The sequence below is a fragment of the Hoplias malabaricus genome, chromosome 3, assembly GCF_029633855.1.
Source record: "Hoplias malabaricus isolate fHopMal1 chromosome 3, fHopMal1.hap1, whole genome shotgun sequence".
Taxonomy (NCBI): Eukaryota; Metazoa; Chordata; class Actinopteri; order Characiformes; family Erythrinidae; genus Hoplias; species Hoplias malabaricus.
The window spans coordinates 3968926-3995645 of NC_089802.1; the positions used below are offsets into that span (position 1 = coordinate 3968926).

At 48.1% G+C, this 26720-nt stretch overlaps 2 protein-coding genes across 4 annotated transcripts in view; one reads left to right on the plus strand and one right to left on the minus strand.

The window, feature by feature from the left end:
* Window positions 1–682: 682 nt before the first annotated feature.
* On the minus strand, window positions 683–11649 carry LOC136692181 (ras-related protein Rab-37). Of its 2 annotated transcripts, XM_066665360.1 has the most exons (9): window positions 11426–11649; window positions 6534–6644; window positions 5346–5387; window positions 4960–5026; window positions 4707–4759; window positions 3775–3840; window positions 3404–3460; window positions 2247–2323; window positions 683–1524 (listed from the first exon to the last, which is right to left on the minus strand). In XM_066665360.1, the coding sequence occupies exons 1-9, from the start codon at window positions 11492–11494 to the stop codon at window positions 1419–1421; spliced, it is 648 nt and encodes a 215-aa protein (XP_066521457.1). In that variant the 5' UTR covers window positions 11495–11649; the 3' UTR covers window positions 683–1418. The 2 variants fall into 2 exon arrangements, with proteins under 2 accessions (XP_066521457.1, XP_066521458.1); XM_066665361.1 differs by lacking the exon at window positions 3404–3460.
* Window positions 11650–18645: 6996 nt separating this feature from the next.
* lzts2b (leucine zipper, putative tumor suppressor 2b) overlaps window positions 18646–26720 on the plus strand; it is a 32657-nt gene continuing 24582 nt past the window's right edge. For both annotated transcript variants that reach the window (XM_066663810.1, XM_066663811.1), the window contains exon 1: window positions 18646–18759. The gene's annotated coding sequence lies outside the window, so the exon portion shown is untranslated. The remainder of the gene's footprint in view (window positions 18760–26720) is intronic.

The following is a 26720-nucleotide window of genomic DNA, read 5'->3' on the forward strand; positions in this document are numbered from 1 at the left end:
TTCTCCCTGTGTCTGTGTGGGTTTCCTCCGGGTGACTGTCTGTGAGGAGTGTGGTGTGTTCTCCTTGTGTCTGTGTGGGTTTCCTCCGGTTGACTGTGAGGAGTGTGTTGTGTTCTCCCTGTGTCTGTGTGGGTTTCCTCCGGATGACTGTCTGTGAGGAGCATGGTGTGTTCTCCCTGTGTCTGTGTGGGTTTCCTCCGGGTGACTGTCTGTGAGGAGTGTGGTGTGTTCTCCCTGTGTCTGTGTGGGTTTCCTCCGGGTGACTGTCTGTGAGGAGCGTGGTGTGTTCTCCCTGTGTCTGTGTGGGTTTCCTCCGGGTGACTGTCTGTGAGGAGTGTGGTGTGTTCTCCTTGTGTCTGTGTGGGTTTCCTCCGGTTGACTGTGAGGAGTGTGTTGTGTTCTCCCTGTGTCTGTGTGGGTTTCCTCCGGATGACTGTCTGTGAGGAGCGTGGTGTGTTCTCCCTGTGTCTGTGTGGGTTTCCTCTGGGTGACTGTCTGTGAGGAGTGTGGTGTGTTCTCCCTGTGTCTGTGTGGGTTTCCTCTGGGTGACTGTCTGTGAGGAGTGTGGTGTGTTCTCCCTGTGTCTGTGTGGGTTTCCTCCGGGTGACTGTCTGTGAGGAGTGTGGTGTGTTCTCCCTGTGTCTGCGTGGGTTTCCTCCGGATGACTGTCTGTGAGGAGTGTGGTGTGTTCTCACTGTGTCTGCGTGGGTTTAAGAAAAATCTTAGGTGCCTAGGGCTTTTGCCCAGTGCTGTACATGGGTCAGATCTTTTAAATATATTATGTTTAACTGTGACATCATTCCCAGCTCCGACACCTGCATTGCGGGGTAAATAAATATCCTAAATAGAATAATCTTAAAGCCCTAGCACCCCCACAGAATGGTCAGACTGCACGTCTTCCTCATCTGTGCTGTAAGGACGTTTCTGATTGGAGTAAACTTAATGACATCATAAAAGCAGGTTGGACCAGCTCTGGTTAGAGCTGCACAAGTTGGTGATTTCTCTGCTTTAACACACCCCACTCTGCTCTGACTGCGCCCTCCTGCTGGGGGGTGAAGTATGTATATCTGGGGTCTTATTTCTAAGTGATGGTGGTCTTTGATGTGGTCACTATACTGGACTGTAGCAAAAAAGAGGGACTGAGCCTTAAAGCAAAGTCCTCAACTGACCACCTGATCAACTGATAGATGCAGGAGCTTTGCCTAAAGCAGTAAAATCACGAAATCAACTCTTAACACTTTTATTTCAAAAGATGTTTCCACCCTCGGTTAGAGCAGAGAAATCACAGCAGCGTGGCTCTGCCAGACCGGACCGCTGTACATCACTCATTACAACAAGTCAATACGTGATCTGTTCCCTCTCCGTCTCTTTAAACCCTGCAGTCTCTCCTTCCCCTCCTCCGTTCACCTCTCCGTCTCCTACGTGAAACCACAGCAGCTCGTCTCTCGAGTGACCTCCTCCCGCAGGTCCTGGAGCTGGAACTTGGGGTCAGTGGGCGGCTCCACAGAGCGACCAATCAGCTCCCTGCTCGGGGAAAACGGGAGAATTATACACAAGGGTCTGGTTGGTGATTAAGTTCTTGCTCAGGTTTTAAAGGCCATTAAAGGAAAGGTCTGCGGGAAATTAAGTGTATAGTTTTTCTTTTAAGTCAATCGTGTTTAGGGACTGGGATTTGTTTCTTCTGGAGATGGAGATCTCACTGGAGATGTGAGGCTTACAACCTTTCCTGGGAATATGACACAGGGAATATAGGACCCTGGGAAGATAGCTTCTTGAAAACAGATCCATGGGAACTTAGGACCCTGGGAACATTGGAAACTGGGAACATAGGGCCCTCGGATAATTGGACCATGGGCTCATAGGCTCCTGAGAACACAGGACTCTTAAAATATAGGGCCCTAGGAAAATAGGGCTCTGAGAACATAGGACGATTGGAAACAGGGATAATCTATTTATGTCCTAGTCTCCCTCAGGCCAAGCTGCACCTTCTTGAGAACAGCTGGATAGCAGATGTGGTGTTACTCCAGCTCCACATCCTTTCAGACCCACAGAGATTATTTATCGGGTGTCAGAGTAAGATAATCAACTAAACATATATCTTCCTGTAAGCGCTATGGCACTAAATTCAGTCCTGACTGTTGTCATGGCGACTACACAGCTCCAATTTCACAGTGAAGGTGTTTGTGTGAAACAGTCCCAGAGGAAAACACCCCCGAAAATAAAGTATGAACGGAGCGAGGACTCACTTTGCCACCGTCATGAACGCCAGATCCACATTGACGCCGGTCTTGGCGCTGGTCTCCATGAAGATGACGCCGTACTCCTGTAAACATTATCAAAACATTCAAAACTATTCAAAAACAGCTATAAACACTGCCTCACCCTGTAATATTCTACACTCACTGTCCACTGTCCACTGTCCACTCTGTAGTGCTACACTAACACACTGTAGTCCATCTGTGGCTCTGTGTCTGGGACACTATTGGCTCTAGGGTCTGTTCCATTATAAGTTGTAGCCTTTAAAGTGGACTAGTTCCATCTTGTTTTAAACACTCAATTGTTCAGCTTTTCATTAAAAAATCAGATTTAGATCCAACCTCCTTCTCTAGTTATAGACCTCTTTCAAAATTGCCATTTTTATCAAAGGTCTTGGAGAAGGTGGTCTACAATCAGCCGTCTTTACATTTATCGGAGAACAATATTCTGGACAAGTTTCAGTCAGGTTTCAGGGCCCATCACAGCACAGAATCAGCCCTTCTTAGATTCACTAATGACATTCTGCTTGGATGTGATGCTGGATCATAATATTTTGTTAAAGCGTCTCAATACAGTGGCAGGGATCCGTGGGAGTGTTAGTGTGTGTTGTGCTGGTGTAGAGTGGATCAGACACAGCAGTGCTGCTGGAGTTTTTAAACCCCTCAGTGTCTGGACTGAGAACAGTCCACCGACCAAAAACATCCAGCCGACAGCGTCCTGTGTCACTGATGAAGGACTAGAGGACGAGCGACACACACTGTGCAGCGACAGATGAGCTACTGTCTCTGACTCTACATCTACAAGGTGGACCAACGAGGGAGGAGTGTCTCACAGAGTGGACACAGGGTTTAAAAACACCAGCAGCACTGCTGTGTGCAGAACAACACGTGGACTACAGTCTGTGATTGTATAAATGATTTACTCCAGAGAGAAATTTCTTATTTTAGCGGCAGATCTTTATTTTGAAGAGTGTCAGGTAAAATTTAAAGATCTGTTTAAGGAACAAACTATTTCTATGCGAATAAAATACCTTGAAACAAGAAAGAAAACTAGGTTTCTATAAATACTAGGGTCATAAACCAGTTTAGAAGGTGTATGATGAAGGAATTTGTTTGTGCATCATTTTCCACAGTGTAAACTAACCCACCCTGGCCAGTCTCTCTCCGTCCTCGTGTTTAATCACTCTCCCACCGCTCATATCCGCCTTCAGAGAGAAACACACAGCAAACCCAGTGTGAGGGAATGTGTCGAGGACATATTTACCGTTGCAAGTCACAGACCACCCTTCGTTTATTCTGTTTCGACTCAAAATCTGGACGTCTGGACTCTGGAGTCTTGTCTATTTCCTTTTCTCAGTGTGTCCTCCCTCCAGCTCCACATCCTTTCAGACCCACAGTCCTGAGCTGTCCTTCTGACAGTAGAAATACTGTCACAGGGATCTGGCTTCACAAAAGGTGGTCTCTGACTATTGCACGGCTCTGTGTGTAACACTAGGCAGTGACAGTAAAGCAGTTTTACCTTGTTACCAAGCAGCATGATGACCGCATCACTCTGTGCATACTCGTGGATCTCAGTAAGCCACGCCTTCAAAAATAAGACGTAGCCAATCAGAGAGAGTCAAAGCACAACCTGACCATGTCTTTCCTACAACCTCTTATGAATATGTGACTATTACTGTAGTCTATTCACTAATTATCTCTCTAAGTGTCGCCCTGTGAAGGACTGGCGCCCCCTACAGGGTGTGTTCCCACATTGCGCCCAGTGATTCCGGGTAGGCTCCGGATCCATCGCGACCCTGAACTGGATAAGGGTTACAGACAATGAATGAATGTATGAATATCCCTCTTGTGAGCGTAAACGAGCACAGAGAGAGGGACTGTGTGCTCTGATCATAATCTCGCTCTCACACCGTCTTTATTTCATTCTTGAATGTGATTTCCCTCGCGATTTTAAAGTTTCCCTCCAGCGCCGAGCTCTTTCTGACCTCGAGAGGATTGCTTGGAACACACTCTTAAAAATAAAGGAGCTACAAAAGGTTTGTTTAAGAGGTGTGTGAATGTGAGGAATCTTTTTAAAGCTTTAAAAATCCATCGCTTGATCTTAAGGTTCTTTACCCATTTAAACTTAGTAGTAAACACGGTTCTTTACGGAACCAACGGTGGTTCTCCTATGGCATCGAGTGTGGGAGGGGTTTGACAGTTTAGGGGCGGGGTCAGGGTTGTTTCTCTCAGCCCACCTCAGACTGTATAAGCCCCGCCCACTGGGAGGTTCCTCTCTCTGTGATAGAGGGATATTTACACGGTTTATATTTTCCTCATGGTGTTTTAGCGCCCTCTACCTTTGATACTGATGTGATGCCACAGGTGTGAAGTGAAAACTGTATCTCTCTGCTGTAAGCACACAGCGTTAGTGTCAGTGGACATCGGTCCAGAGGAGGAAGTGGACATTACCCTGATGTTGTCGAATGACGTCTTGCTGGTGATGTCATAGAGTAACAGGAGCGCTGTGGGGGGGGGGGGGGGGAAGAAAACACACCTTAACACTTTGACAGTCCCAAGAGACGGATAACAGCTGGAGGAGGACACACAGCTAGGACTAAGGAGAGGAGGAGCAGGAGGAGGAAGAGAGGATAAAGAGGAGGATGAGGGTCATGAGGAGGAGGAGTATAATGAGGTAGATGAGGATGAGGATGAGTGCTCTGACCGTGGGCGTCTCTGTAGTACGCGTGAGTGACGCTGCGGAAGCGCTCCTGTCCGGCCGTGTCCCAAATCTGAAACAGAGAGAAGGAAACAGCATGGTCTCCTGAGACAAGGCGCCGCTGATCAGCCACAAGATTAAAACCACTGCCAGGTGACGCGAGTATCACTGATGATCCAGTTACAGCGCCCCCTGTCGGACCCTGTGTGGGTCGGGTCTGACGGCTGCACACCGGGAACTCCCCACAGACCTGGGTCCTGGAGATTTCTCTGTAACAGATCATCATCTCGTCTCCTGGCAGTGGTTCTAATCTTGTGGCTGATCAGTGTATGCTTGATTTGTGCTGATATTATTAACCCACCCCCCCCCCCCCCAAGGCCCTGTGCACTCACCTGCAGCTTAACCTTCACATCCCCAACAGTGACGACTTTATTCTGGGAAAAAACAAGGAAAGGAAATTAGTTAAATGAGTTAAACGCATGAGGCCGTCAGGGACGACTGGACACAGGACGATCACCGCTCCGCTACAGGATTAAAGCAACACTAAGTAAAATTTTTCCTTTAAAATTACAGCTTCAGACTCACTGTGTTGCTCCACTGAGCTGTAACAGGGAGAACAGAGCCTCTGTCGCTGCTACTCTGGGCTCAGCACTGCAGAAACTGCACTATGTAACTTTTGGAGGAGGGTAGTAAACCTCCCCCTGCTGTAAAAGTGAAATGCCCTGTAGGGGAATCCAGGAACAAAAATACTAAATATTACTTACTGTTGCTTTAATGAAGTTTCACACTGAACCACAGATGTCCCCCTGTTCCTCACTCAGAGAGAGACAGTGTGTGAGAGTGAGAGAGAGAGACAGAGAGACAGAGAGACGGTGTGTGTGTGTGTTTGTGAGAGAGAGCGAGAGAGAGACAGAGAGAGAGAGAGACAGTGTGTGTGTGTGTGAGAGAGAGAGAGACAGTGTGTGTGTGTGTGAGAGAGAGACAGTGTGTGTGTGTGAGAGAGAGAGACAGTGTGTGTGTGTGTGAGAGAGAGAGACAGTGTGTGTGTGTGAGAGAGAGAGACAGTGTGTGTGTGAGAGAGAGAGAGACAGTGTGTGTGTGAGAGAGAGACAGTGTGTGAGAGTAAGAGAGAGAGAGACAGAGACAGAGAGACAGTGTGTGTGTGTGAGAGAGACAGTGTGTAAGAGAGAGAGAGAGAGAGTGTGTGTGTGAGAGAGTAACAGAGAGAGAGAGTGTGTGAGAGTAAGAGAGAGAGAGTGTGTGTGAGAGAGAGTAAGAGAGAGAGAGAGAGAGAGAGAGTAACAGAGAGAGAGACAGTGTGTGAGAGAGAGTAAGAGAGAGTGTGTGTGTGTGAGAGAGAGTAAGAGAGAGAGAGTGTGTGTGTGAGAGAGAGTAAGAGAGAGAGAGAGAGTGTGAGAGAGAGACAGAGTGTGTGTGAGAGAGTAAGTGAGAGAGAGACAGTGTGTGTGAGAGAGAGTGTGTGTGAGAGAGAGACAGAGACACACAGAGAGAGAGAGAGAGAGAGACACACACAGAGTGTGTTTGTGAGAGAGAGAGAGTCTGTGGTGTGTGTGTGTTACCGTGAAGCCGATGCCCACAGTGGCAGAGAAGGAGCCGGGGATGAATTTCCCCTGATCAAACTGAACGAGCAGAGACGTCTTCCCCACTCCACTGTCTCCCACCAGGATGGTCTGAGAGGGGCGAGAGAGAGAGAGAGAGAATCTCTGTTGATGTGTAATAACCATTGGAAGCCGTTTATCCCTGAGACAGTCACAGCTCTGCCTCCGCAGCACAGAGCAGCTTCTGGAAGTGTTCAGAAATCAACGTCATCATCACTGCGCTGCTGTCAGATGCTTCTGCTAATGCTTTAATGATGAATACATCTTCATTTAAGTTTAACGGAGGAGACCTAGGACTCTCGCCCCTTGGAGCTGAGTCACAGGGCGCAGTGGTTAAATCTCCCCCTACGACGCGGGACGACCCTTCAACACCCTGATACTTCATCAGAACACAAATAAAACAGAGCAGCGCTTCATTCCCAGGCGACTAGCACCGCTCTGTAGCAGCTCTGCACCAGTCTGCAGTGATATCAGAGGAGCTGCTGGACTTTAGTTACATTTAGGGCCTCGTTCTCCTTCAGAAGAGTTCCACAATCAGAGATCACCCCCCTCTCCTCACTCTTCTGTGACATGGAGCTCAGCTCAGATTCTCATTCTGCAGAGTTCTGTTCACACTTCCAGCTCCACCTTAAATGCTGCAGTAGCCTCAGGCACCAGAGTGTAATTGCTTCACCATTTAAGGTGGAACTGTACATTTACAGCTAACTCCAGAGACCTCAGCTGCTCCTCGTGCTGTTTTCTGCTCGTTCAATACACTGGGGATCATAGAGTTTAAAGGAGGAAATACTGACCCCTGTGGGTTACTTTGCGGCGATCGATTTCTGAGACAATTCTGACCACCTTCCCATCAGAAAAACTCAATGTGAAGAACACCTTCACGATACAAATACCCTTTAATGATGAAAAGGGTTTTTCATTTATTCCGAGTTCTATATAGAACCATTTTCTTTACTAAAGAACCCTTGGAGAACCGTCATTGTTAAGTGTGTAGACCAGTGCCCCCCCCCCCAACCTTCCAGCACTGGCGGATAACTCTGGATCTTTTTCATTAGTATCTTATTCCTCCCATCCTTCACCTCGCATCCACTCTCACACCATGGCAACAGCCGGAGGGGGAGGATGCGGTCGCTATGACAACAGAAGGCCTCAGGCAAGCTGGTCCTCCCCCTCCTCCTCCGACAGGAAGTAATCAGGTGGAAGAGTCACAGATGCTCTGGAATTCGTCACTCACAAACACACCCTGCTCCAGGAGCCTTGTTCGGGAACACGGGAACGCCGTTCCCACCAGGACATGTCAGATATGCACTGTTTATATGTGTTTGTGTTATTTTTATTTCTCTGTGGTGTTGTTCCACACACCAGAGGAACTCCATCACTCCAGAGAACACAGTTCCACTGTTCCACACACCAGAGGAACTCCATCACTCCAGAGAACACAGTTCCACTGTTCCACACACCAGAGGAACTCCATCACTCCAGAGAACACAGTTCCACTGTTCCACACACCAGAGGAACCCCATCACTCCAGAGAACACAGTCCCACTGTTCCACACACCAGAGGAACTCCATCACTCCAGAGAACACAGTTCCACAGTTCCACACACCAGAGGAACTCCATCACTCCAGAGAACACAGTTCCACTGTTCCACACACCAGAGGAACTCCATCACTCCAGAGAACACAGTTCCACAGTTCCACACACCAGAGGAACTCCATCACTCCAGAGAACACAGTTCCACACACCAGAGGAACTCCTTCACTTCAGAGAACACAGTTCCACTGTTCCACACACCAGAGGAACTCCATCACTCCAGAGAACACAGTTCCACTGTTCCACACACCAAAGGAACCCCATCACTCCAGAGAACACAGTTCCACTGTTCCACACACCAGAGGAACTCCATCACTCCAGAGAACACAGTTCCACTGTTCCACACACCAGAGGAACCCCATCGCTCCAGAGAACACAGTTCCACTGTTCCACACACCAGAGGAACCCCATCGCTCCAGAGAACACAGTTCCACTGTTCCACACACCAGAGGAACCCCATCGCTCCAGAGAACACAGTTCCACTGTTCCACACACCAGAGGAACCCCATCGCTCCAGAGAACACAGTTCCACTGTTCCACACACCAGAGGAACCCCATCGCTCCAGAGAACACAGTTCCACTGTTCCACACACCAGAGGAACCCCATCGCTCCAGAGAACACAGTTCCACTGTTCCACACACCAGAGGAACTCCATCACTCCAGAGAACACAGTTCCACTGTTCCACACACCAGAGGAACCCCATAGCTCCAGAGAACACAGTTCCACTGTTCCACACACCAGAGGAACCCCATTGCTCCAGAGAACACAGTTCCACACACCAGAGGAACTCCATCACTCCAGAGAACACAGTTCCACAGTTCCACACACCAGAGGAACTCCATCACTCCAGAGAACACAGTTCCACACACCAGAGGAACTCCTTCACTTCAGAGAACACAGTTCCACTGTTCCACACACCAGAGGAACTCCATCACTCCAGAGAACACAGTTCCACTGTTCCACACACCAAAGGAACCCCATCACTCCAGAGAACACAGTTCCACTGTTCCACACACCAGAGGAACTCCATCACTCCAGAGAACACAGTTCCACTGTTCCACACACCAGAGGAACCCCATCGCTCCAGAGAACACAGTTCCACTGTTCCACACACCAGAGGAACCCCATCGCTCCAGAGAACACAGTTCCACTGTTCCACACACCAGAGGAACCCCATCGCTCCAGAGAACACAGTTCCACTGTTCCACACACCAGAGGAACCCCATCGCTCCAGAGAACACAGTTCCACTGTTCCACACACCAGAGGAACTCCATCACTCCAGAGAACACAGTTCCACTGTTCCACACACCAGAGGAACCCCATAGCTCCAGAGAACACAGTTCCACTGTTCCACACACCAGAGGAACCCCATTGCTCCAGAGAACACAGTTCCACACACCAGAGGAACTGATACAGTTCCTCTGTTGTGTGCTGATACAGAAACATCAGAAATCACAGAGAGGAGCCCCAGAGGAGCCATAAAGGAGCCATAGAGGAGCCCCGACTCTTTCTACAACACAACCACACCCCCTGCTACAGCAGGATGGACACATGATAGTGACTTAATAACAGAAGGAAGTATGGGGTGATGGATGGATGGATGGGTTTTGGAGGGTTCTGTTTAGACAGAGGATGGAACAAAGGGGTGGATGGATGGATAAATAGATGAATGAATGAATTATGATGGATACAGGGCCAGTGCCAGGGACGGGTGGTGTTTTCCTGCAGCGTGATTCCTCCTGACGTAGCGCTGTGAGGACGGAGTGAGTGCTGGTTATTTTAGTGTGTGTTGAGTTATATAACCCTCACTCTTACTGACCACAGCTGATCCCCCCCCCCCAGGCACTAATGGAGACACACATCATACACAATACCACAGACCCTTCACCACAGAACCAGGGCAGGACAACATCACTCTGCTGACGTCACGCGAGCCTCGTACACACACAGAGACACGTCCACACAGAGAGAGAGAGAAAGATAGGAGCCGTATCTATACAGGAATTATGGGTACACAGCTGCACTTAAAAGGTGACATTCACAATTTGAAAAACCCTGTATAAAGCTCTGAGTGTGTCCTCTCCATGTGCTGCTCTGCAGTCGGTTTGCTCTGGAAACCGCTCTAATGTGTTTACGAAGCCCCAGTGTCTGTAAATGGGTAAAAAAACAAAGTGTCTGGGTCCGGTGCTAGGCTTTCTCTCTCTCTGCTCACGGCAGAGAAACGCCACAGTTCCACTGTTCCACACACCAGAGAAACTCCATCACTCCAGAGAACACAGTTCCACTGTTCCACACACCAAAGGAACCCCATCACTCCAGAGAACACAGTTCCACTGTTCCACACACCAGAGGAACTCCATCACTCCAGAGAACACAGTTCCACTGTTCCACACACCAGAGGAACCCCATCGCTCCAGAGAACACAGTTCCACTGTTCCACACACCAGAGGAACCCCATCACTCCAGAGAACACAGTTCCACTGTTCCACACACCAGAGAAACTCCATCACTCCAGAGAACACAGTTCCACTGTTCCACACACCAGAGAAACTCCATCACTCCAGAGAACACAGTTCCACTGTTCCACACACCAGAGGAACTCCATCACTCCAGAGAACACAGTTCCACTGTTCCACACACCAGAGGAACTCCATCACTCCAGAGAACACAGTTCCACTGTTCCACACACCAGAGGAACCCCATCACTCCAGAGAACACAGTTCCACTGTTCCACACACCAGAGGAACCCCATCACTCCAGAGAACACAGTTCCACTGTTCCACACCCCAGAGGAACCCCATCACTCCAGAGAACACAGTTCCACTGTTCCACACACCAGAGGAACTCCATCACTCCAGAGAACACTGTTCCACTGTTCCACACACCAGAGGTGTGTAAAATTTTAAACTCATTTTAGTTTTATATGAATGCTTGTATAAGTAGCTGATTGCTATGCTGTTGCTATATGGTTGCCATGGAGTTGATATACGGTGGCTATTATGTTGCTAGGTGATTGCTATAGCCGCCCCTCTCCCTCAGACACAGTGGACACCACTAGCCCTGATATGAAAATGGCCGCTCCTAGTGGGAGACCCACTCTGCAGATCATTAATTCATTCATTCACAGAGCAGCTGTATTCATCATCACTTCATCTAAATATAATACACCAATCCATCACATTTCCTTTTACAGTGTACTCTCTGTACGTGTAGAGGAGTGTGTGTGTGTGTGTGTGTGTGTGTGTGTGTGTATCCTCACCTTGTGTGTGAGGTCCTCGTTGTAGAATCCACACACTGTGTTGTTTTGCTCCGCTTCTTCTTCATCCATCCCTTTGATTTCTCTCTCTCTCTCGTTTTTTACCCTCTCGGTCTGTCTCTTTGATTTTATTTACCCTTTTCACCTTTATTCTCTCTTTTAAGTCTTTCCGTTTGTATTCCTTCGCTCGTATTCTCTCTCTCTCTCTCTCTCTCTCTCTCTCTCTCTCTCTCTCTCTCTCTGTACAGTTGTGACGAAACGGGCGACGTCACATTAAATGTAAGAATCATGTGATGACTGTGTAAAAGAATCCATAAAAATGATGTATTCATTATTTTTTCATTTATTTGACTATTATTATTGTTGTGGTTTAAAGATAATATCCTGTAACCCGTTACTTATTATTGAACATATTATTGATTGACGAGGTGATTGACTAACTGACTGATCGATTGATACATTTGCTTGATTTACTGTTGATTTAAAACACTACACTTTTATTTAAAACATATCTCCATTTTACGAAGTTAATTAATGGATTAATTCATCGTCTAAGCTTTATTTTATTTTGAATCCTGCGTAAATATAAAACAAGCAACAAATCATTTAAAACTGGAGCGGATTAGAAAGAGACCGGGAATAAAGAGGGACTTTTAAATAAAATTAATTAATTAATTAATTAAATAAATAAATAAACTGCACTTTCGTTGCTGTGCGACAGATGGCGATATAATCATTCCTTCTTTTTATTTCTGTCGGTTTTGGGTACATTTTATTCAGTGGAAACGTATTACATCAGAACAGAAATAAAACTTAAATCCAGATTACTTTCAGCACAGTGTCAGCAGCCCTCATCCAGTATAAGCTCCTTCCCAAAATAAAAGTCCCTCTGACTTTCATTAGTTCAGAGTTTTTGTTATATTCAGATTATCCACTATAGTTCATACATTCATTCTCCCATTCATTCTGTAAGTACTTCATCCTCACCCAGTCACTCATTCGCTCCTATGAACTATTTATTAAGTCATGCTGCCTCACCCACAGCTCCTTATATGGGGTTGTGTAGAGGTTATTGTTGTATAATGTGATGTAGTTGTGCTGTGGTTGTGGTTGTGTTTGTGTGACTGTGTTTTCAATCCATTTTATTTTACATTTTACTTTATTTTTATTCACATTTATTGCACCTTTTTCTACAGTGGTGCAGCAGATAGTGTCTCTGTCACAGCTCCAGGGTCCTGGAGGTTGTGGGTTTGAGTCCCGCTCCGGGAGACTGTCTGTGAGGAGTGTGGTGTGTTCTCTCCCTGTGTCTGCGTGGGTTTCCTCCGGGTGACTGTCTGTGAGGAGTGTGGTGTGTTCTCCCTGTGTCTGCGTGGGTTTCCTCCGGGTGACTGTCTGTGAGGAGTGTGGTGTGTTCTCCCTGTGTCTGCGTGGGTTTCCTCCGGGTGACTGTCTGTGCAGAGTGTGGTGTGTTCTCCCTGTGTCTGCGTGGGTTTCCTCCGGGTGACTGTCTGTGCAGAGTGTGGTGTGTTCTCCCTGTGTCTGCGTGGGTTTCCTCCGGGTGACTGTCTGTGAGGAGTGTGGTGTATTCTCCCTGTGTCTGCGTGGGTTTCCTCCCACGCTCCAAAAACACACATTGGTTGGTGGATTGGCGACTCAAAAGTGTCCGTAGGTGTGAGTGTGTGAGTGAATGTGTGAGTGTGTGTCGCCCTGTGAAGGACGCCCCCTCCAGGGTGTATTCCTGCCTTGCGCCCATTGATTCCAGGTAGGCTCCGGACCCACCCCCGCCCTGAACTGGATAAGGGTTACAGACAATGAATGAATGAATGAATCTCTTTGCTCTGTCTTTGCACTGTGCTCTATCTGTGGACATCCCCCACAGTGTTTATGATGTGGTGTGAATGACATGGGCAGTGTGCAGTAAAGATGAGTCCACGCTCCTGTTCCCAGACTCTGAGACTTCAGTCGTCCTCTTGATCACACGCTGCTTTCATTCTTTCCTCATCCTTCGCTCTGAAGCATAGGAGAAAATCTGGAGGCAATTTGGAGTCCCAGAATTCCCTGCAATCAGACGGAAAATGCTGTGCTCCAGCGGCAGCGCTGTCTAAACAGAGCCCAGGAGACACATCTGAGTGGGGTCCGGGGCAGGGGAGTGTTCAACTGAGCTGATGCTGCATGGCCAAAGGTCTGTAGACACTAGACACTCCTTGTAACAAAGCATTGAGCAGTGGTTTTAATCTTGTGGCTATTCCATGTCATCCCACTCAGATCTTTCCATTTCAGGAAGAACTTGAATAAACGAGTGCAGACACTGGCAGAATCCTGCGTTAGATAAAGTGGAACATTGCTGTGAGGAACTGATGGCATTCAGCAACAAAAACATCTAGAAGTGATTTAACTCTACACCTCTGGTGCACTGCAGGTTCTGAGCAGAGCGTAACCGTTCTATCAGCGCTTCCACGGGAACCCTCAGCACACTTAGCTGACTGCACTGAGAACCGAGGAACCGTTCTCCTGGGTGGGTTTAATGAGGGAAGGATTCTTACAAGAGTCAGAGCAGTTTCCTGCAGGTGTGCTAGATCAGCACCAACAGCTGGAAACAGAAGTCCAGACTCGTGCAGAACAGTGGCTCAAGGAGGTTCTAATCAGGTCACTATCAGTGTCAGCCTGTCCTCTCCTGCCCACTGTGTGCTGAATTCCTCATGTCCACCACTGAGGGACACGGAGGGACACTGTGCTGCTATTGTGTGTAGTGTGTAGCAATGTGTCTCCGGCCTCAGAAACTGAAAGCAGGGATTGTGAAGAATAAACAAAGGAGCGCAGCATGAGCAACACCCACATCCCTGCATTCCTCCATCTCTCTCACTCTCTCCCCAGCCCCTTCCAGCTCCACTGTCCCCTCACTGTCCCCTCTCTCAGCTCCACTGTCCCCTCTCTCAGCTCCACTGTCCCCTCACTGTCCCCTCTCTCAGCTCCACTGTCCCCTCACTGTCCCCTCTCTCAGCTCCACTGTCCCCCCCTGTTTGTGTTCATACAGAAGCTCTGTATCTTTTAAGGTGGAGCGGTGTGTGTGAGTAAGAAGCAACTGTATCTTTTAAGGTGGAGCGGTGTGTGTGTGTGTAAGAAGCGACTGTATCTTTTAAGGTGGAGCGGTGTGTGTTAGTAAGAAGCGACTGTGTCTTTTAAGGTGGAGCGGTGTGTGTGAGTAAGAAGCGACTGTGTCTTTTAAGGTGGAGCGGTGTGTGTGAGTAAGAAGCGACTGTATCTTTTAAGGTGGAGCGGTGTGTGTGAGTAAGAAGCGACTGTATCTTTTAAGGTGGAGCGGTGTGTGTGAGTAAGAAGCGGCTGTGTCTTTTAAGGTGGAGCGGTGTGTGTGAGTAAGAAGCGACTGTGTCTTTTAAGGTGGAGCGGTGTGTGTGAGTAAGAAGCAACTGTATCTTTTAATGTGGAGCGGTGTGTGTGAGTAAGAAGCGACTGTATCTTTTAATGTGGAGTGGTGTGTTTACTTTCATGCAGTTAGCGCTCTCCTGAATTTAGAATTAGTTCCACCTTAAGTTAAACAATGTGATGCAGAGAGAGACGCCTGAAACAGTTAAAACCAAGGCACTTAGTTAATTTCCCATTTACAGAGCCAGTGTTGTATATAAACACCAGAGCTTTTTTCAGCTCAAACTGAGCGGAGAGCAGCAAATGGTGAGGAAACATTCTCTGAATTTTACAAAAAGTGAATTAAATTAAAATTGTAAACATCACCTTTAAGTCCCTTGTATAAAATGGTGTAGGGTCCACTCTCGAGATCACAGACCAACCCTAACACAATGGGAACAATGACAACAACAAAAAGTCAGGACCAGAAGGGTAACAAAAAAAATGAAATGGTTAACAATTAGTGTGTAAGACCAGTTCTGACCAGCAGGTGGCCATGGAAGAGACTGCTATTCTAATCCATCCATCCATTATCTGTAACCGCTTATCCAATTTTTAGGGTCGTGGGGGGTCCAGAGTCTACCTGGAATCATTGGGCGCAAGGCGGGAATACACCCTGGAGGGGATGCCAGTCCTGCTATTCTAATCATGATTTATAATTAAAAAGTATTAACAGCTGATCATTTTTACTCACCTGTCGCTGTATGACTGCCAACTTACTGGAGTTTCTGCAGAGACAATCTGTTTAGTTGGACTGCTCTCTAGTGGTCAGAGCTGGTACAGCATGTTAATTCATAGCACTTACAGAAATCCTGAAGCCTGGAAGGGTAAGACAAAAAAAAAGTCTGCTGCACCCTGCTGGTTAATTGGTAGAAGTGTTAGACATTTTATGGTCTTTATATTACACTCTGTAGTAGAAAAAACATTCTGAGGACAATGAAACTTTTCTTAGTGTTTTTTTTTGAAGGCTAAAATTGTAAATGTGATGCCAGAAACTTTTTATTTGTTTTCTGTGTGTCATACAGGTAGGTGTTGTTGAGCTTAGTCTCAGGAACACATCTTCCCTCCAGGGCTTCCTTAGATCAGAGATCACTGTGGCCTAGCGTTTGTCCTGGAAGCACTGTGAGCCGGAACACAGTCGTGGCTCATTACAGTGGGGATTTCATCAGGAACGCCAGGCATCTCTTTATCGACGGTGGACTTAACTCTGAGCAGCTCAGATCCTGAAAAACCAGTCGGTCCGGAGAGCAAGGAGCTCACAACAGGCTCTCATTCCTGACGTGTGTGGGGAAGTATCAGCTCATCCTTGCAGTGGAGATCCTAAACAATAGGAACCGGCGTTTCAGCTCAGCGCTCGAGTTCTGCGAAGTGCTTCCTGCGTTAATAATTCATAACAACAGTAAACAGAAGTGGGAACAGCCCTGAGCTGGTGTCGATATAAACACAGTCCATTCTCTGTAAACAGCTTCCTTTATTAAAGTCAACATGCAGTGCTTTAATCTTGAGTTATATTCCCCATCACAGCAGATACGCTTCACTATGCCATTCATTCATTCATTCATTCATTCATTTCCTGTAAGTGCTTCATCCTGATCAGGGATGCAATGGATGTGGAGTCAACCCAGAATTATTGAACACAAGGTAGAAACACACTCTGTTCAGAGCACCACACACTCACCCAGTCACTCACACATTCACCCAGTCACTCAACCAGTCCCTCACACACTCACCTAGTCACTCACACACTCACCCTGTCATTCAACCAATCCCTCACACACTCACCCAGTCACTCAACCAGTCCCTCACACACTCACCTAGTCACTCAACCAGTCCCTCACACACTAACCCAGTCACTCAACCAATCCTTCACATACTCACCTAGTCAATCATACACTCACACAGTCACTCACACACTCACACAGTCACTCAAACAGTCCCTCACACACTCACCCAGTCACTCACACATTCACCAAGTCACTCAACCAGTCCCTCACACACTCACCCTGTCATTCAACCAATCCCTCACACAATCACCCAGTCACTCAACCAGTCCCTCACACACTCACCCAATCAATCACACACTCACCCAGTCACTCACACACTCACCCAGTCCCTCACCCACTCACCCAGTCACTCACACACTCACCCAGTCACTCAACCAGTCCCTCACACACTCACACAGTCATTTACACTCACCCAGTCACTCACACACTCATTTAGTCACTCCCACACTCACCCAGTCACTCCCACACTCACCCAGTCACTCACACACTCACCCAGTCATTCCAACACTCACCCAGTTACTCACACACTCACCCAGTCACTCAAACTCTAACCCAGTCACTCACACCCTCATCCAGTCACTCACACACTCACCCAATCACTCACACACTCCCCCAATCACTCACACACCCTCACCCAGTCACTCACACACTCACCCAGTCACCCACCCAGTTACTCACACACTCACCCAGTCCCTGACACACTCACACAGTCATTCACACACTCACCCAGTCACTCACATTCTAACCCAGTCACTCACACACTCACCCAGTCATTCCCACACTCACCCAGTCACTCACACATTCACCCAGTCACTCACACATTCATTCACACACTCACCCAGTCACTCACACACTCACCCAGTCATTCCCACACTCACCCAGTCACTCACACACTCACCCAGTCACTCACACACTCACCAAGTCATTCCCACACTCACCCAGTCACTCACACACTTACCAGTCATTCCCACACTCACCCAGTCACTCACACACTCACTCAGTCACTCACACTCTTACCCAGTCACTCACATATTCACTCACTCAGTCACTCATACACTCACCCAGTCACTTCCAGTCACTCACACACTCACCCAGTCACTCCCAGTCACTCACACACTCACCCAGTCACTCACATAGTCACTCACACACTCACCCAGTCACTCACACAGTCACTCACACACTCACCCAGTCATTCCCACACTCACCCAGTCACTCACACACTCACCCAGTCACTCACACTCTAACCCAGTCACTCACACACTCACCCAGTCATTCCCACACTCACCCAGTCACTCACACATTCACCCAGTCACTCACACAGTCATTCACACACTCACCCAGTCACTCACCCAGTCACTTACAGTCACTCACACGCTCACCCAGTCACTCACACAGTCACTCACACACTCATCATGTCATTCCCACACTCACCCAGTCACTCACACACTTACCAGTCATTCCCACACTCACCCAGTCACTCACACACTCACCCAGTCACTCACACACTCACCCAGTCACTCACATATTCACTCACACACTCACCCAATCACTCACACACTCCCCCAGTCACTCAGAGGAAGGTGAACTGTGTGCACAGTTGTGTCCAGTAGTTCAGTTACTCACACAATGGACAGCAGCTTGTTTTCCTAAAGAACAGGTTTGAGAACTGGTCATTCCAGCCCCTCCATTATAACACCCCTCACCACACACACACACACACACACACACACACACAAACACACACAGACGCACACACACACACACACACATTGAACGGACCCTTCACCCCACATTGTTTGTAAAGGTTAATTGCTGTTTTGTTCAGCAATTTGTACAGCAGTTAAGCCCCGCCCACTAATAGTGAGGTCATATGAGTGTCCAGACACCTTCTTCAGTGAGACAGCCACTCAGAACACTTTTCATTTAAATATATCACTCCAGATCAGGACCATCATGAGTGAATCAGACACAGCAGTAACTGATTTCAGAGGGAGACGAAGAGGGAGGGGGAGGATCGATCACGTGACACGGAGAGGAGTATTGAGGGCAGACTCCGCCCCCCGAGAGAGAGAGAGAGAGAGAGTGAGAGAGAGAGAGAGCGCTGAACGCTGCTGGAGTGTGAACCTAATGGTGAGTGTGTTATACTATTTTTTAAAGTTCTTTCACTTTATTGAGTAGAAAACAGTTGCTGTGAAGTCGCCTGTGTGTCTCTGGGTCAGTTTCACAGTGTGACTCTGCGCTCGATGTTTACTTTCATTTGAGAAGCCGCTTTGAAATCGAAACGCGGAGCTACAGTTTATTTTAGCGTTTACAGCAGAGGACATCCACAGTGGGTACAGACGCTGAAGGAACAGTGTTCTCTGGAGCGATGGGGTTCCTCTGGTGTGTGGAACAGTGGAACTGTGTTCTCTGGAGTGATGGGGTTCCTCTGGTGTGTGGAACAGTGGAACTGTGTTCTCTGGAGTGACGGGGTTCCTCTGGTGTGTGGAACAGTGGAACTGTGTTCTCTGCTGTGTCTGATCCACTCTACACCAGCACAACACACACTAACACAAACTTTTCAGAAAGTGCAGGACAGTGTCAGGACTCAGCTCTGAGGAGTGAAGGATGTAGCTGCTCTGTTTTTATATCAATATCGTGGTCTGAAGCAGAGCAGTGTGTAAATGTCTGAGCTGCAGGGTTAACTCCCCTGCGTTTTCAACAGCAGCGTCTCAACAGGTTTTAACAGGGATCATTTACCTACTGTAACAGACACTGTGTTGTGTGCAGAACGTGATGGGATAAGCGTTGCATTTATTTTAATGCTTGTGTAATGTTTTTATTCGATAAAGAAACAGATAAAAAGGTTGGAATCTACTGACCCTTTACTACAAGTTACCGTGGGGTGTGGGGGGGTGCACTGTTGGGCTGCGTGAGCCTCATATCTGTGAGTGTGGGTCTAATGAAGGGTTTTCGGCGCTGTGCAGTTCAGCTCAGCACGGCCTGACAGCGCACACCGACACGTGTTGACGATAAAAAACAGTTTCTGAGAGAGAGCAGATTTCAGAGGCTGCTGCTGGAGGAACAGAACAGTTGTAAATAAGTGAAATAAGACGGTTTCTACTCTGTTTAGAAGCACAGCTGGCGCTAACAGACACTTGTGGTTTAACACACACCACAGCAGATGATACTCCAGTGAAACTGAGGCTCAAATCACACACATTTAGTGTGTCGAGTGAAGGAGTGTTTTCTCTGTTTTCAGCTTCATTCCTCTCTGTTTTAACCCAAACTCTGTCAAAAATAAAAGTCAGTGAGCTCCCACAACGCCCCCTCCCTGTGGCTCTCTTAGATGCATATAAATGAACTCCTTGGCCTTGTACTTAAAGCCCGCTACACACTCCTGAACTCATGTTAATTGCTGTATTGGTTAGAAACATAGGGATGAGAGCTTCTCCCTGGATCGTTCAGTCCTAGATGTGACACACACACACACACACTGCCCGGTCTCTGCTGTCACTGTCATATTTCTGTCCACTGAGACCCTGCGTGCGTTCTGTTGCTAGGAACGTGTTATGTTCCTGGTTCTGGTCTCTGCAGTGGTTCTGAATGTTTAACCCAAATGGCCTCTCCACATTTCTCAAATATCTCAGGCTCCTGGTCATGTGACAGCATTGTGTGAGTGAATTAGAGCAGGAAGAAGAAAACAGGGGGTCATCTGGAGGAATTTAGCTCAGACTGAGTTCTGAAGAATCTAATATTGACATATATATGTTTTAAAAGAGATACATCCCCCTCGTCTCCACAGTGGAACATAGTTCTGTTTCTTAATGAAACGTCTGTGACCTGCTTTGGTCCAAACCCCAGGAGCCCCACAGCAGTGTTCTCCCCCTGTGTAAACAGCCCCTGTTCAGAACGCCCGCTTTCAGCACCTGTCCCTTTAAATGATAATGAGCCGCTCGCTGTTCACCCCGACCCCGAGCGCACAGCAGTGAGGAGCGAGGAGCAGAAGCTCTGGTTTTTAGCCGTTTTCACTCTGTTCTCTTTCTTCTCCGTTTTTACTCAGTGCTCTTATTTCTCCGCGCTCGTTGTGTCTGTTTTGCTGCGTTTAACCTCGTCTTTGCGCTCTCACATAAACGAGTCCAGCGCTGTGATTGGACAGAGTCAGACGAGGGGGCGGGGCCATTCTAAAGTCTCTGCACTTGACGCCAGAAGCGGAGCAGAATCAGAACGGCCTCCAGATCTACGCTTTAATGAGTAAATGCATCGAACGAGGAATTTCTTTACAGTACGTCCCCTTTTAAAAGTGCGTAGCCTTTGGTGAACGGTCCAGACGAGTGGAGTGAGACAAGATGAGACCAGTCTCTGTAGACGTCTCTGTCGGTCTGGTTCCAGGACAGTGCCGGTCTCACGGCGGATGTCTCCCCTTCCGCAGAGCAGCAGGATGTTATCTGAGGAATCTGGAAGGTTGACATTGTGTTCCGTGTGAAGTCTGAGGTGAAAGGAGCCCGCGGCAGGTTCATAAACTGCTGACTCAGAGTCAGAGAACCCACAGAACCCTGTCCCTGTCCTGTCCTCACCACAGTCTCCGCTAGGTCTGTCACGATAATCACATTGTAATCGTACGGTGTAAGGACGGGTCCTCAGTGATTGTTGTTCACTGTGTTTACTGTGTGTGAGGTCACAGAAGAATAAACGTCTCCAGTGTTGTAGCCACTCGCTCTGCTCTGTTCTCTGTGATTAGTAAAAAAAACAGTGGCTTTTTTTAGTTAGGATTTATTTTATTTAGTGTATCATCACTCTCCGTTAAAACCCTGTATCTCCGAGTGTGTGTGTGTGTAGTTACTGCATCATTTGAACACAGCAGCTGTCCTTCACACTGTGTGGATTCGCACCGGATCAGAAATCTCAGAGAATATAACAGAGATGGGAGCGGCTACTCGATTCACGCACAGTGTGGATCCGACACAGCACAGCTACTGGAGTTTTTAGACTGTCACAACAGCTCTGAGATCAGTCCTCCCACCAAAAACATACAGCCCTCAATGACTTTATCTCCTAGTCCTTCACAGCAGATAACGGGCGAGAAGGTGGCAAAGACGTTACCAATCCTCCACACAGTTATTACTGATGTTATAACCTGTTTAATGGTAACGACGCTTCCTTCAGTTCCTCTGCTCTCAAGAAAAAATGTGAAAGATTCCTTTTCTCCGGGACGTGACGTGATATTCCCCACGTGTCGGTTCGGACGGGGTTAATGACCTGGGGTTGTTTTCACTGCTTGTTTTACTGATACTGCGCACGGTGGCGCAGCAGGTAGTGTCGCAGTCACACAGCTCCAGGGACCTGGAGGTTGTGGGTTCGATTCCCGCTCCGGGTGACTGTCTGTGAGGAGTGTGGTGTGTTCTCCCTGTGTCTGCGTGGGTTTCCTCCGGGTGACTGTCTGTGAGGAGTGTGGTGTGTTCTCCCTGTGTCCGCGTGGGTTTCCTCCGGGTGACTGTCTGTGAGGAGTGTGGTGTGTTCTCCCCGTGTCCGCATGGGTTTCCTCCGGGTGACTGTCTGTGAGGAGTTGGTGTGTTCTCCCCGTGTCCGCGTGGGTTTCCTCCAGGTGATTTTCTGTGAGGAGTTGGTGTGTTCTCCCCGTGTCCGCGTGGGTTTCCTCCGGGTGATTTTCTGTGAGGAGTTGGTGTGTTCTCCCCGTGTCCGCGTGGGTTTCCTCCGGGTGCTCCGGTATCCTCCCACAGTCCAAAAACACACGTTGGTAGGTGGATTGGCGACTCAAAAGTGTCCGTAGGTGTGTGTGTGTGTGTTGCCCTGTGAAGGACTGGCGCCCCCTCCAGGGTGTATTCCCGCCTTGCACCCAATGATTCCAGGTAGGCTCTGGACCCACCGCGACCCTGAATTGGATAAGGGCTTACAGATAATGAATGAATGAATGAATGTTTACTTAACCCTTGCGTCCCACAGGGAAAACTAATCCTTGGTTAAAGGTGGAACTGCGTTATTAAAGGATTACATCATCGTTACGTTAGTGTTGTAATATTTTCAAATTCAAATAACAATAATATCATTCATCACAGTTATTTCTAGGACAAAATATCGACCACAAAACAACAGCTGTTTTATCAGGGTTAGTCTCCGCTGTCGTCCGGACCCTCGCCGTCAGACCCTCAGACAGACACAGCTTCACAGTTCAGTCGCAGACGTTGGTTTAACTCGTCCTGCTTCACCTGGATCCTAACGAACCCAGTCTTCTCTCCAACTCCACATCCTTTCAGACCCACAGCTGTTCCCCAGTGGAAGGAGGGGCACTGCTGTGTGTGTGTGTGTGTGTGTGTGGTCAGATCTGGAGTAAGTGGGAGTGGAGCTGGATGTCCTCCTCTCTCTCAGAGACAGACGCTGTGGATCTGATGGGGACAGTGGAGACACCAGAGTCTTGCACGGCTGTTTAGGGGCCCTGTCTCCTGTATCTCTCCTGTCTCCTTTGTCTCTCCTGTTCCCTATGTCTCTCTCTTGTCTCCTATGTCCCTCCTGTCTCCTTTGTCTCTCCTGTTTCTCCAGCAGGTGAATTTCCTGGTGTCTGATGTTCTCAGAGACGTCTGAAACTTTTGTAAACACTCAGTGAAACAGCGCTAAACCTCTTTGTAGGTTTTGCTCAGTCACTAAACAAACTGTGTGTGTGTGTGTTTTCATTCCAGACAGATCTATGGCCTACTTCCTCTAAAGCCAAACACAGTGGTTTAATTTGGGATTTAGAAAATCATCTGTAGCATCATGTCTCTCTCTCTGTCTCTCTCTCTCTCTCTCTCTCTCTCTCTCTCTCTCTCTCTCTCTCTCTCTCTCTCTCTGTTCCTGATTTGTTTGAATGGGAAATGTTGAGAGTAACACATATTTCATCCTGACACTTCTGTGCCGCTGAGTGAGAGAGCAGAGAGAGTCCGTCCAAACACAGGCCTGTGTTTCCCCTGGGGTGTGTGTGTGTGTGTGAGTGAGTGGGGGGGGGTGCGGGTAGTTAATCATAAACTATGTCTTTGTTGGTGGAGGTGGTGGGGGGTGGATCATAAACTATGTCAATATGAGTTCTGCGTGTCCTCCAGCGTGTGCTCGGCGCTCTGTGCACAGGCCTGAGTTGGTAGGTGACGGTGTGGTTGCTTGGTGTAGGCTGGGGTTCATTTCCCAGCTTGGGCAGGAACACCATACAACACCATAGTGATGCACAACCACATCAGAATTATATCTGAACTGACAGGTCTTTGTGTTTTTAAAGATGATCTGCACTGGATATTTCTAACTGATGATTACTGACGCAGTGACTGTTTAACCCCTTGTGTCCTGGCCATCAGTAGTAACTCCCAGCTGAAAAGCACTGATCCTGCTCAAGGAGAGTAAGCACTAAATACTCAGCACCAGTCAGAAGTCGTTTGGTCCAATTCAGTTCGGTTCAATTTAATTTACATAGCGTCGTTTACGGCCCAAAGTGAGCACCGCCGAGGAAACAGAGGAAATAAACGCTCCCTCGGGTTCACATTAGATGTTTGTAGCATAAGCCTATGATTGTGAAAGTAAACAGCCGTGTAATATCTGCACTAATTGTAAATAAAACATCTGTAATAATTGTGTTCAGGTGATTGAGTAATAACTGTAACTTGTATGACTACAAGGGCAGCACGGTGGCGCAGCAGGTAGTGTCGCAGTCACACAGTGTTCTCCCTGTGTCTGCGTGGGTTTCCTCCGGGTGACTGTCTGTGAGGAGTGTGGTGTGTTCTCCCTGTGTCTGCGTGGGTGTCCTCCGGGTGACTGTCTGTGAGGAGTGTGGTGTGTTCTCCCTGTGTCTGCGTGGGTTTCCTCCGGGTGACTGTCTGTGAGGAGTGTGGTGTGTTCTCCCTGTGTCTGCGTGGGTTTCCTCCCACAGTACAAAAACACACGTTTGTAGGTGGATTAGTGACTCAAAAGTGTCTGTAGGTATGTGTGAGTGAATGTGTGAGTGTGTGTGTTTCCCTGTGAAGGACTGGCGCCCCCTCCAGGGTGTATTCCCGCCTTGCGCCCAATGATTCCAGGTAGGCTCTGGACCCACCGTGACCGTGAACTGGATAAGGGTTACAGATAATGAATGAATGTATGACTACAGGACCATAAGCGTGTGTGTGTGTGTGTGTGTGTGTGTGTGTGTGTGTGTGACTGTGATTTAATAACAATAGCAGAGGCACATTCCTTGTGTTTTATATTCAGTAAGGTGCCCCACTGTGAGTTGTATACATTAAGAACATACTCCAGATCTTCACATGTCGAGTGAATGTCCGGTCTTAATCTTTTGGCCAGAAGTGAGTGTCCTGATGGCCCTGAGTAGCTCTGGATGTCGCTCTGTCCCTGAGCTGCTCTTCCAGAGGACATTAAGTTTCCAAGGGCAAGGACTGTCCTAGAACCCTTAGCCCCATTCTGTGCGGTGTCCAGGGCCTTTTGGAGAGTAGAAATGTGGCATGGGGCTGGTCTCCAGAGTCTCAGCACTGCCTTATCTCCCACCCCCCGTCACTGCGGGTTCACATCGTGTTTCAGAGGGGGATCTGATAGTTCTGGCTATTTCGGGAATGCCGGAAACCGGAAGGAGTAGAAGAGGGAACATGTGAGGGAGGGCTTGTGGTAACAGCCAGTGATAGGAGTGGCCGTGTTCGTCATTAGGTAATTACAGCTTCGTCCAGATAAGGGAGGTTGTGAAAGTTCTGGCCGTGGCACCGTGGTCACACTTCCACATTGAGGGTCTGAGAGAGGTTTACAGGGTGGATGGTCCAGCAGCCATATTATATTCCTGTAGTTTAAGGTGGTAATGTGATAGATGAAGAGTTTTGATGGTTGAATTTGGCAACACAGACCATTACAGTTTTCATACTTGTCACATCCTCTCAGATTCAGCTACACCAGTCCCCTGAGCCTCAGCTCCTCGTAATCTCTCCCCTGTATCTCACAGAACTCCTCCAGATCTGTACTCCCTCTCCTACGTCTTCATCTGCAGGGCTTTGGCACTACCAGCCATCCACCGCAGCACAGTGCGCACCAGGGCCCTCTCCTCTGCACCCAAGCTCTGGAACACACTTCCTCCACACCCTGCAATCTATCACAGAATTCAAAACTGCCCTTAAAGGGAACAGCTACGATTGTGGAGAACCCTGTTCTCTGGTTTGTTTACATTCAGAAGCTCTGCCTCTTTTAAGGTGGAGCGGTGTGTGTGAGTAAGAAGCGACTGTATCTTTTAAGGTGGAGTGGTGTGTGTGAGTAAGAAGCGACTGTATCTTTTAAGGTGGAGCGGTGTGTGTGAGTAAGAAGCGACTGTATCTTTTAAGGTGGAGTGGTGTGTGTGAGTAAGAAGCGACTGTATCTTTTAATGTGGAGCGGTATGTGTGAGTAAGAAGCGACTGTATCTTTTAAGGTGGAGTGGTGTGTGTGAGTAAGAAGCGACTGTATCTTTTAAGGTGGAGTGGTGTGTGTGAGTAAGAAGCGACTGTATCTTTTAACGTGGAGCGGTGTGTGTGAGTAAGAAGCGACTGTATCTTTTAAGGTGGAGCGGTGTGTGTGAGTAAGAAGCGACTGTATCTTTTAAGGTGGAGCGGTGTGTGTGAGTAAGAAGCGACTGTATCTTTTAAGGTGGAGCGGTGTGTGTGAGTAAGAAGCGACTGTATTATTGTAATGTGGAACGGTGTGTGTGAGCTGACTAACACAGCTCGGCAGAACAGTTCCTCGTTTATATTTCTTTAACACTGTTGTTTGTAAACTGTGCCGCTAATTTTGTGATTTCGTTATACCAAAGGCAGTGAGTGGGTTTGGGGGGATTCCTGGGGGGGGTGTCATGGGAACAGTGGTATTATGGGAAATCTCCACATAAATGTGGATAAACGTGAATAGGTGAATTCCTGATTGCTGCAGTGTAGGAAAAACGCTGCAGCTGTGAGTGTTTCTGAGTGGGTGGGTTTCCAGGGAAAGGGTGGGCTCTTGGCTAAGTACCCTCCCTGGTGGTTGAACCGTTCTAATCTCCCTCCCGTCTCTCTCCAGTGAAGCGCGTCTGTGTTGGTCTCTGAGAATAATTTCACCCAGAAGCCCCTGGACATTACTCAGCACTTTAATTA

Excerpts from the sequence above, each read along its gene's own strand:
- LOC136692181 (XM_066665360.1), bottom strand. The coding sequence starts at position 11,494 with ATGGATGAAGAAGAAGCGGAGCAAAACAACACAGTGTGTGGATTCTAC. Across the intron at positions 4,760-4,959 it reads GTACTACAGAGACGCCCACG|CGCTCCTGTTACTCTATGAC; the intron begins GTCAGAGCACTC and ends CCCCCCCCACAG. Across the intron at positions 3,461-3,774 it reads TCATGCTGCTTGGTAACAAG|GCGGATATGAGCGGTGGGAG; the intron begins GTAAAACTGCTT and ends TTCTCTCTGAAG.